This window comes from Mycteria americana, unplaced genomic scaffold, assembly GCF_035582795.1.
Source record: "Mycteria americana isolate JAX WOST 10 ecotype Jacksonville Zoo and Gardens unplaced genomic scaffold, USCA_MyAme_1.0 Scaffold_53, whole genome shotgun sequence".
In the NCBI taxonomy this organism is placed as follows: domain Eukaryota; kingdom Metazoa; phylum Chordata; class Aves; order Ciconiiformes; family Ciconiidae; genus Mycteria; species Mycteria americana.
The window spans coordinates 869,216-880,038 of NW_027445639.1; the positions used below are offsets into that span (position 1 = coordinate 869,216).

The following is a 10,823-nucleotide window of genomic DNA, read 5'->3' on the forward strand; positions in this document are numbered from 1 at the left end:
GCACGCTGGCCCCGGGGGGGTCCTGGGCTCCCCCACAGCCTGGGGCCTTCAGCCTCGTGAGGTTCAACCGGGCCACGGGCAGGGTCCGGCGGCTGGGGCCGGGCAAGCCCCGTTCCCAGCACAGGCGGGGGGAGGAAGGGATGGAGAGCAGCCCTGCGGAGAAGGGCCGGGGACACCGGCGGGTGACAAAGGGGACGCGAGCCGGCAACGTGCGCCGGCGGCCCAGAAAGCCGAGCGTTTCCCGGGCCGCGTCCCGAGCGGCGTGGCCGGCGGGTCGAGGGAGGGGATCCCGCCCCTCCGCCCCGCTGAGAACCCCCGGAGCACTGCGGCCAGCGCCGGGGTCCCCAGCACGGGAAAGGCACGGAGCTGCGGGAGCGGGGCCAGAGGAGGGGCACGGAAACGGTCGGAGGGCTGGAACCCCTCTGCTGGGAGGACGGGCTGGGAGAGCCGGGGCTGTTCAGCCTGGAGAAGAGACGGCTGCGGGGAGACCTTCTGGCACCTTCCAGGGCTTAACGGGGCCGATCGGAAAGACAGGGACGGACTTTTGAGCGGCGCCTGTAGCGGCAGGACGAGGGGTCGTGGGTCTAAACTGACAGAGGGGAGATTCGGGCCGGGTCTAAGGAAGAAATGTTTTACGCCGGGGTGGTGAAACCCCGGCCCAGGTTGCCCAGAGAGGTGGCCGATGCCCCATCCCTGCAACACTCAAGGTCAGGTTGGACGGGGCTCGGGGCAACCTGCTGGAGGTGAAGATGTCCCTGCTCGTGGCAGGGGTTGGACTGGATGGCCTGGAAAGGTCCCTTCCACCCAAACCATCCCAGGGCAGGCAAGGGCAGGCAATTCTGGAGCTGCGAGCTTCCTGCGGGGTGACTCAGGCCCTCGCGCCCTCTGCGCGGGGCTGTTTGTGCACGGCGAAGCTCCTGGTGGAGCACATGGCCCAGGGCTTGCGGGATCACCCGTCCCAAGAGCCCCTCGGGACACTTCTAGGGGAGGAGGTGGAAGCGGCTGCTCCTCCCAGCGCTGGAGCCGAATCCCAGCGCGCTGAGCTCCAGCTCCCGCTGCAGCTGGAAGCCCCCAGGGAGCGAAGCCCTGGCAGCCGCAGCGCCACGGGGTGCCGAGCCAAGGTGGGGGGGGCACATCGCTCCCTCCAGCTTGTCCACTCCGTCCCCGCTGCTTCCCCACCCCCAACCAGCTTCTCCAGCCCAGGGTGGGACAGAAGCTGCTCCCCAGCCCCCCCCGGGCCAGGGCTGAGCCCCACAGGCAGCCCCCGCTCCTGCCCCACTGCGAGCAGGGGGGGCAGCACCGGCCCTGGCTGCGGGAGTAGAAGGAACGGGGCTGAGGCCAGGCTTGGAAAAAAAAAAAAAAAAAAGACACTTTAATCACTCGGTGTTTGACAGATACAATCTGGAAGGGCTAAAAAGTGGCTGAGTGAGCCCAGAGCAAGGCCAGAGGCAGCAGCAGGTCCCAGCCAGCCCGCTCCGAGGAGAGGGCAGGGCCACGGGCAGCGCAGGCAGCTGCCTGCCCGGGCAGCGGCCCAGGGACAGAGCAGGCAGGGCCCAGGGCTCACGGCCAGCACAGCCACCGCGGCTGCGAGCTCTGGGCCCCCCCGAGCCTCCGGCCGCGTCCCTCCCCAGGCAGCGTGACAGGGACGGAGGGGACGGTCACCGTGCAGGGACCCTCCTTTAAAGTGCCTTAAGGGAGAGGAGGCTCTGCCGGGCAGGCGGCCGCTTAAAGCTGGGGGCTGAGGGGCAGCGGGGGCCGGTTCCCGAGAGCCCCGGGGCAGGCCGCCCCCCCCGGGGGCTATTGCATTGATCCGACATTCAATTCACAAGGACAGAAACGCTGCCGGCTATTCCCTACGCGTACAAGGAGGCGCAAGGCAGCTGCCCGCGGCGGCAGCACCTCGGCGCTGGCACCGGCACAGCCCGAGGGCCCCTGCGCCCGCTGTCCCGAGGGTCGCCGGGAGGGAGGGGAGGGTGGGCCCCCGCCTCACTGGTTGCCTTCATATTTGAGCACGTAGTAGTCGTGCACGTACATGAGGACGGCGATGGGCTGCCCGATGATCAGGGACATCCAGACGGCCGCGTTCCCGTAGTTCCCCCTGAGGAACTTGGAGACGAACCAGGCCAGCGGGACCTGGGAGGGAGAGGGCAGCGTCAGCCCCGCGGCTGCCGGCAAAGGGCCCCGGCCTCACGGGGCTCAACCGCACAGGGTGCGGGACCCCTCCTGCAGCTCCAGCCCCCGTCATCCCGAGGCTGCAGCCCCCCCCCCCTTCTCTCTCCCAGGGGACCCACGGGTGCTGCCCCAGGCGCCGAGCAGCACCGAGCCAGGGCTCCGCTCACCTGAGCCGCCATCCCCATGAACGCCCAGAGCCGGAACATCTTCAGGGGGATGCTCACCAAGTACTGCGGGGACACGGCCTCAGCTCCAGCCCCCGGGCGGGAGCTCTGGGAGCTCCAGGGTGGGAGCGGGGGGGCGGGCAGCCCCCCCAGAGCCGGCAGGGAGCACTGACCTCGTGGAAGAAGGCAGACGCCAGGAAAACGGCCGTCTGGGCTGTCCACTTGCTGACCCCCCTCCTCAGCATGGGCTTGTAGAAGTGCCTGAGAAGCAGCACCCCGTTATAGCAGGGAGCCCCGGGAGCATCGCAGCCCCCCCCCCAGAGCAGGGGGAGGGGAGGGGACAGCCCCCTCCTGCGACCCCCGCAGACCTGAGACACCACTTGTGCACCGGGATGTTCCAGTTCTGCCAGAAATAGGTCACCGACTCCGAGTTCCTGGGGAGAGAGAGCAGTGAGCCCTGTGCCGGGGGAGCCGCCGCGGCCCCGCTCCACCCCACACCGCAGGGACACCCCCCCCCCCCCCCCCAAAAAACAACCAACCCATCCCCCCCCTGGGCAGGGCCCAATGCTCGGGGACAGGAGGGGACCAGGGGGCAGCGCTGCCCCCCCCATCGCTCACCACCAGTCCCTGTAAAACTCCCGGTCCCCAAACTGCATCACTTCGGCCATCACGTTCAGGCAGGAGTGGAAGAACCAGTAGAAGAAGATGAGCCAGATGAGGTGGTTGGGGACCTGGAGGGGGGGGGGGGAAGGCGGAGGCCGTGAGGGGGGGGGGGCTGGCTGTCCCCCCCCTCCGGGGCAGGGGGACCGGGGGGACAGCGAGCGGGGGTACTCACAGCCAGCTTCAGGAGCCGCTCGATGATCCGGGAATAATCCATGTCCTGCAAGGCATCGGCTCGCGTCACCCCTGTCCCACACCCCCCGCCTGCCAGCCCGGGAAGAGGGCAGGAGGCAGGGAGGGGAGCTGGCGGGGGCTCGCTGCCCTCGGGGACGCGGGAGGGCATCCTCTGCCCCACTGAGGCCAGGCAAGGGGGCGGGGGGGGGGGGGGCAGAGGCTCCGGCTCCCCCTCGCCTGGATATTTCAGCCTCTGGCTATTTCCTACACCTTCACCCACAGGATGCAAAAGCTCTGTGGGACCAAAAAACCAAAGAGTCCAAAAAAACAACCCAAAAAACCTTCAGGAGAGATCACTCGAGGAGAGGCGGGCGCCTTTCCGGCCTGCCTTCAGCCTCGCTTCCACGCTACGCGATCCGCTCGCCAGCTGCAAAACCGGGGGAGAGTTTCTACAGCGATCGCCTCGGCACGCGGCGACGGGATTATCGAGTTTCTAACCAAGGCGACGATACCTAACCGCAGCTACCGACCCAACCAGCCGTCTCTCGGACGCGGCGAGAGTCGTTCCGGCCGATCTCCGCCTTCCAAAGGCTCGCCGCTGGGAGACGGGTGCCGAGGCACCGGCTGGAAGCTCGCTCCTGCAGCCTCCCCCTTCCCTTCGTGCCGGCTGCCCCAAGCCGGACGCCGACTCCCGCCCTCGACCCCGTAGCCGGCCGTAACGCGGCGGCGTGCCCGAAGCCGAGCGGGGATTTTGGAGGGCTGCGGTACGGACCTCCCCGAGCTCGTCGAGCCCCTCGGCTTTCTCGCGGTCGCTCCGTTCCTTTACGCGCAGATACCGGCCGGGGCCGGGAGATAAAATTTAAAAAAAAAAAATCCTTTGGGCGCGACTTTTATCGAAAGGCCTCGCTGCCGTTTCGACCGCCCAGCTGGCTTCCACTTAACCGGGTGGCCTGAGCCACGCAGACCTTAGCCCTCGCTAAGCTGCGGCTACTCTGGGGCCAGTCCAAAGGCCAAGTCAAGCGTTTGTGTGTGTGTGTGTGTCCCCCCCCGCCCCCCCATCGCCATCCCTAGGGGACCCCCAACCGCCGGGGGTCCCCAGTCGCTCACCCGAAACGGCTTCATGGAGTTCTGGATCGTGGGCACCATCCACTGAAACAGAGAAGGCGGCTGGAGCCGGCAGCAGCCCCCGCGCGGGGAGGGGGGAGCCCCCCGTGCCCCCCCCCCCCCCCCCCAGTGCCGGCAGGGTGAAGCCCCCTCCCCACGTACCTGCTGGATCAGCCCCACCAGCAGCTGCGTGAAGAAGAGCTGGAAGACAGAGGAGCCGTCAGCGGGGGCAGCCGGCAGCCCCCCATCGTCCCTCCCCACCCTGGGGGACCCTCACCCCCCCTCCTCATCCCCTCCCGCCTCGGGGACCCCCCCCAATATCATCCCCCCCCCCCCCCCCCAGCTCAGGGACCCCAATCTGCTGCGGAGGCAGAGGGCAGGACCCCGGCCACCAGCCCAAACCCCCACCCCTGCAGGACCCCCACCCCCGCAGGACCCCCCCCGGCCCCCCCAGCAGGACCCCCCCGGCCCCCCCCCGGCTCTCACCATCTCGAAGAGGCGCCGCAGGAGGAAGCGCTTGCGGATGCGGGGGGAGCGGGGGAAGTTGAGCTCGTAGCACAGGGTGGGCGCGAAGAGGAAGTAGTAGAGATCTACGGGGAGGGGGGAGCCTGCGGGTGGGCGGCCGCAGACCCGGGGACCCCCCCCTCAGCGGGTCCGGGACCCCCCACCCCGCCCCCCCGAGGCCCACGGGCGGCACTTACTCCTGTAGGTGAGGTTGGCCGGGTAGGTGACCCCGCTCTTGCCCACGTCCCCGTTGGCTTTCTTGGCCCCGGCGGCTGGGAGAGGGGAGGGGGAGCCCTGAGACCCCCGCCGGGATGAGCCCCCCGCCCCCCCCCCCCCACCGCCGCCGCGGTGCCGTACCTGCGGCCGAGCCCTCCCCGGGGGCCGGGGGGGCCGTTTTCCCCTCCCTCCTCTCCCGATACCACTTATTGACGTCCCTGAAGGAGAAGAGCTTGAGGAAGATGACGGTGTAGGTGGCCAGGGTGAAGAAGGACCCCACTGCGGGGAGAGGAAGGGGGGGGGGGTGTCAGGAACGCATCCTGCCCCCCTCCCCCCCCACCGCCCCCCCTCCCCAGCCCGGGGGGAGCCCGGCTGCCGCCCCCCCGCCCCTCACCTGGGGTGATGGAGGTGACCACGAGCACGACGGCGGCGGGGAAGCAGAGGACGGCCAGGAGGTTGAGGACGTGCAGGGCGGTCCCCGCGCCCTCCGAGAGGGAGCCCTGCGGGGGGGGAGGGAGGGGTGAGACGGGGGACGGGGACGCGGGGACCCCCAGGCGCAGGGAGGGGACCCCCCCGGGGCTCACCGCCGCCAGCCGTCTCTCCAGGGTCAGGGCTACCACCGCGAAGACGTTGGCCACTGCGAAGAGAGGAGGAAGGCGTTGGAGCTGCCGGGACGGCGGCCGCCGCGGGCCCGACTCGGGGTGAGGGGCTTCGCCAAAACCTCCCCGCTGGCTGGGGGGGCCGGGGGGGGCACTCACCGATGACCAGGCAGAGGGAGGGCCAGCTGTAGGGGTCTTTGAGGAAGAGGGAGACCACCTGGATGGGGTCCACCAGGACGCCGTACCTGCGCGGAGCGGGGGGCTGAGGGGCCGGTTCCCAAAGCCAGACCCCCCCCCCCCACCCCCCGACACCTCCGGGACCCCACTCCGGGGGGGTGGGGGTGCTCCCGTACCCACCGGCGCTTCCCACTCCCCCAAACCCCCAGCAGCCCCGGGCGGGGGGGTCCCAGGGATGGACGACACCCCCAGCCCCACGCTGGGGGCGATGACACCCCCCAAACCCCCGCCCCCCCCCCCCAAGCCCCGTGCCGGGGCTGCTCCGGGCAGTGTGGGGCTGGAGGGAGTGGGGGACAGCGGCCGCGTCCCCCCCGGCGCCGTGGGGACCCCCCCGCTCACTTGATGAGGTTTTCCAGGAAGAGCCGAGCGTTGTTCAAGGCCTGGAAGAGGAAGAGGAGGAGCGGGGTGAGGCGACGGGGGAGGGGGGCAGCCCCCCCCTTCCCCCGGGCACCCCAGGGTTGGGAACGGCCCCGGGACGCTCTTGCGTCACCGGTGCCACGAGTCTGTGCAAGGGTTGCGGCACGAAGCGCGGCGAGTCACGTGCCGGCCGCGCCGGCACACGTACGGGCTGCCCCCGGTCAGCGGCCACGCAACCGCGGCGGCTTCGCGCCGGGAAGCGCAGAGACCGGCGACGGTGCCGGCACCGCGGCGCGGCCACCTCGGCGGCGTCGGCGGCACGAGCGAAGGGGCGTGCCGGCCACCGCCGAGTCTCTTCGGCTCGCTTTCGCCCGCTAAATTGAATTCAAGCCGCGCCGGGGGATCGGCCGTCACCGCGGCGGTGCCGGTGGCAGAGCCGCCCTCGGGGCCGGGCCGTGGCCGTGCTCCCCGGGGGTCCCCGCGGCCCCCACTCACCAGCATGACCACACACCAGTTGAGGATGCCCCGGTAGTTGCTGTAGCCGCTGGCCGAGCTCAGCAGAGACTCCTGCACCTTGTGACACCTGGGGACAAGGGGGGGGACACACACACGCAGGGGCGGGTCAGTCTGGGGGGGGGGATGGGGGACGGGGGGGGGGCACACCGCGCAGCCAGAGCCACCCCCAGGGACCCCGGCAGCGGCTGGGGACACCGGGACAGGCTTCTGGGGGGACAGGGAGGGGAAAGCTTGGGGAGACGGGGGGTTTGTAGCAGGTTGGGGGGGGGTGCAGGCAGGAGGGAAACCCCGGGACGGGCAGGGGGGGCTGCAGGCAGCTCCAGGATGGGCAGGGGGGGGCTGCAGGCAGCTCCAGGACGGGCAGGGGGGGCTGCAGGCAGCTCCAGGATTGGCGGGGGGGGCTGCAGGCAGCCCCGGGACAGGCGGGGGGGGCTGCAGGCAGGACGGCGGCTCCAGGACGGGCAGGGGGGGCTGCAGGCAGCCCCGGGACAGGCAGGCAACAGGCAGGAGGGCAGCATGGGGGGGAGGGGGTAGAGGGCACCATCCCGGAGCCCCCCCAGTGCCCGGGGACACGATTCCACCCCCCCAGGAGGGGACAGGGGCGTCCCAGCCCCTTGAAGCGGTGCCAGGGCCGGGCGCAGCCCAGGGCAGCAGGCAGGGCAGGCAGCAGGCAGGGGCAGCAGGCAGGGCAGGCAGGGCCGGGTCCAGAGTCCCGCGGTGCTGCAGCCCCGGCCCCCGATAAGATTAGGGGGTAACGGGGGGGTCAGGGACCCATCCTGCCCCCGCCGCACCCCAAGGAGGGGTGGGGGGGGAGGGGGCAGCAGGCAGGGCAGGCAGCTCACCCGTGAGCCCCACAGCCCCTCGCTCCAGCCCGGGGGGAGCGGGACCCCCCTGCCCAGCCACGGGGGGGGGGGGGGGGGGGGGGGGGTGGCTCCTGGGGGGGTTTAGGTCACCTGGATTGGGGTCCCCAGGGGACAGGGACCCGCCCCACCCCAGGGGAGGGGTCCCCAAGCAGGGCAGGGGACGAGGGGGTCCCCGGGCAGGGGCAGCCGCTGCTGCTTGGAGGGGGGGGGGGGGTGTCACAGCCCAGGGTGGGGGCACCCCCTCCCCTAAAAGTGCCCCCCCCCCCCCCCCAGCACAGCCCTAAAACCCGGGGGACGCCTCCTCCACCCCCACCCGCGCCAGCCCGGGGGGGCTGGAGGGGACAGCGGGGTGCCCCCCCCCCCAGGGCTGCGGCTGGGGCACCCCCAGGTCAGGATCAGGCCCCTGGGGAGCCCCCCCGACCCCACGGGAGCCGGAGGGGGGTGGAGGGGGGTGGTACCGTGGGGCTCCCCCCGCTGCCCGACACCCCCCCCCCCCACCTTGTCCCGGGGAGCCCCCGGGGAGGGGACACGGCCACCACGGCCCCCGATGCGGGGACAGGGACACGGGGGGGGGGGCACACGGGGACACGGTGGCCCCGGGGGGGGGGGGGGGGGGGGGGGGGGCTGGAGCCGCCGCCGCCGCCCGAGGAAGCGGCTCCCGCCCGGGGAGGGCCCCGCGGTGTCGCAAGAGAAACCGGGAGCGGCGGGGCCCGGGCGGGGGGGGGCTGGGACATCGCCCCCGGGGACACGGGACAGGGACACGGTGGGGGGGGCCACGGGACACACGGACGAGGGCCCCGGGGACACCCGGGGGGGGTGGGGGGGGCTCAGCCGCGGCCCTGCCCGGGGAGGGGGCAGCGAGAGGGGGGGGACCGGAGAGGGGACAGGGGGGCACCGGGACCGCGGGCGGGGACCAGAGCGGGGGGGCTCAGGCCGGGGTCACCCCAGAAGGTCCCCGTGCGGGAGGGGTCCCGGTGGCGGCGGGAGGGGGCGGGGGGGGGGGGGAGGTCGGTTGGCCCCGCGGTCACGGCGGGGCCGTTACCTGAAGTCTCTGCCGGGGTCGTGGCCGGAGTCGCCGCCACCGCCCTGCCGGGGCCGGGGGTCGTCGTCGTCGTCGTCGTCTGCTGCTGCTGCTGCTGCCGCCCCCCCCCCCGCCCCCGCCGCCCCCCGCCGCCGCCGGGCCCCCCCCCGCCGCCGCGCCGCGGTCGCCCATGCTGGGCCCGGCCCTGGCCCCGCGCCGCCTCCCGGCCACCGTACCGCGCCCCCCCGCCCGCCACGGCCTATGTAACCTTGGCAACGGCCCCCGCCCCCTCCGCCGCGCCCCGCCCGGCCAATGGGAGGGGCGGAGAGCGGCGGGACTCCAACTCCCAGCGGCCCCCGCGGCGAACCCACCCCCTCCGTCTACCGGCGCCGCGATGGGCGGCGGAGACAACCAATGGCGAGGCAGGACGGGGAGGGGTGAGCCAATGGTGAAGCGGGGCGGGGCCGTGCTGGCCAATGGGAGGGCGGGGCGGGCGGGGGGAGGGGCAGCGCGGCGATGAAGCGGCGGCCGGCGAGCGAGCGGGGGGGCGGCGGGCGGAGCGGGGGGGGAGCGGAGGTGAGGGGCGGGGGGGGGGGGGGGCAACGGGGGGGGAGGGGGGTAGTCCTGGGGGGCAGCGGGAGCCCCGGGGGGGGGGGGCTCTTTTGGGGGCCCGGGGGGGGGCAGGGGCCGCGGGCCGGGGCACCCGGGGGGGGGGGGAGGGGGGGGCAGGGCGGGGGGCGGGGCCTGGCAAAGCTCGTGCCGGGCCGGCCGTGCCATCGCGGTGCCGGGCCGGGCCGTGCTGGCCATGCTGGCCATGCTGGCCATGCTGGCCGGCCGTGTGGGCCATGGCGGTGCTGTGCGATGCTGTGCCGGGCCGGGCCGTGCTGGCCACGCTAGCCGTGCCATGCAGGCCACTGCCGGGCCGGGCCGGGCCACACCGGCCGGGCCATTGCCGTGCCGTGCCGTGCCGTGCCGTGCCATGCGGGCCATCGCGGTGCCGTGCCGTGCCGTGCCGTGCCGTGCCATGCAGGCCGGTGCCGTGCCATGCTGTGCCATGCCGTGCCGTGCCATGCCATGCGGGCCATCGCGGTGCCGTGCCATGCTGTGCTGGCCACGCCATGCTGTGCCACACGGGCCATCGCGGTGCTGTGCTGTGCCATGCCATGCCATGCTATGACGTGGGCCGTTGCGGTGCCGTGCCGTGCCATGCTGGCTGGGCCACTGCGGTGCCATGCCGTGCCACGCAGGTCATCGCGGTGCCGTTGCTGTGCTGTGCCGTGCCATGCCGGGCCACACTGGCTGGGCCATTGCGGTGCCGTGCCGTGCCGTGCCGTGCCATGCCATGCCATGCGGGCTATTGCGGTGCCATGCCGTGCCATACCATGCCATGCCGCGCTGGCTGGGCCCACTGCGGTGCCATGCCGTGCCATACCATGCCATGCCGCACTGGCTGGGCCACTGCGGTGCCATGCTGTGCCATGCAGGCCATTGCCATGCCATGCCGTGCTGTGCCATGCCGTGCCACACGGGCCATCGCGGTGCTGTGCTGTGCCATGCCATGCCATGCCGTGCCATGCTATGCTATGCGGGCCATTGCAGTGCCATGCTGTGCCATACCATGCCATGCCGCGCTGGCTGGGCTACTGCGGTGCTATGCCACGCAGGCCATCACGGTGCCGCGCCGTGCCATGTGGGCCATTGCCGTGCCGTGCCATGCTGTGCTGGCCATGCCATGCTGTGCCACATGGGCCATCGCAGCGCTGTGCCATGCCGTGCCGTGCCGTGCCACACGGGCCATCGTGGTGCTGTGCTGTGCCATGCCATGCTATGCGGGCCATTGCGGTGCCATGCTGTGCCATACCATGCCATGCCGTGCTGCGCTGGCTGGGCTACTGTGGTGCTATGCCACGTGGGCCATCACGGTGCCGTGCCATGCCGTGCCATGCCATGCTACGCGGGCCATTGCGGTGCCATGCTGTGCCATACCATGCCATGCCGTGCCGCGCTGGCTGGGCTACTGTGGTGCTATGCCACGTGGGCCATCACGGTGCCGTGCCGTGCCGTGCCGTGCCATGCCGTGCCATGCTGTGCTGGCTGTGCTGTGCCATGCCATGCGGGCCGTCGTGGTGCCATGCCCGTGCCATGCCATGCTACGCGGGCCATTGCGGTGCCATGCTGTGCCATACCGTGCCATGCCGTGCCCGCGCTGGCTGGGCTACCGTGGTGCTATGCCACG

At 72.5% G+C, this 10,823-nt stretch overlaps 1 protein-coding gene across 1 annotated transcript; it reads right to left on the reverse strand.

The window, feature by feature from the left end:
- Window positions 1–1,354: 1,354 nt before the first annotated feature.
- DGAT1 (diacylglycerol O-acyltransferase 1) lies at window positions 1,355–9,936 on the reverse strand. Its single transcript, XM_075490274.1, has 18 exons — window positions 9,646–9,936; window positions 8,609–8,967; window positions 6,683–6,770; window positions 6,170–6,210; window positions 5,753–5,838; window positions 5,579–5,631; window positions 5,389–5,494; window positions 5,136–5,273; window positions 4,976–5,050; window positions 4,761–4,864; window positions 4,437–4,475; window positions 4,278–4,319; window positions 3,172–3,216; window positions 2,955–3,067; window positions 2,705–2,770; window positions 2,510–2,597; window positions 2,340–2,402; window positions 1,355–2,133 (listed from the first exon to the last, which is right to left on the reverse strand). The coding sequence occupies exons 1-18, from the start codon at window positions 9,934–9,936 to the stop codon at window positions 1,987–1,989; spliced, it is 1,944 nt and encodes a 647-aa protein (XP_075346389.1). The 3' UTR covers window positions 1,355–1,986.
- Between the last annotated feature and the right edge of the window lie 887 nt (window positions 9,937–10,823).

What these genes read in the sequence shown, in the direction of transcription:
- DGAT1 (XM_075490274.1), bottom strand. Translation starts at nt 9,936, where the DNA reads ATGGCATGGCATGGCACGGCACGGCACGGCACGGCACCGCAATGGCCC. An exon ending in GCATGGCATGGCACGGCACG is followed by an intron (nt 8,968 to 9,645) that starts GCATGGCACAGC and finishes CGGCGCCGGTAG; the next exon opens with ACGGAGGGGGTGGGTTCGCC. An exon ending in AGCGGCTCCTGAAGCTGGCT is followed by an intron (nt 3,068 to 3,171) that starts GTGAGTACCCCC and finishes CCCCCCCTCCAG; the next exon opens with GTCCCCAACCACCTCATCTG.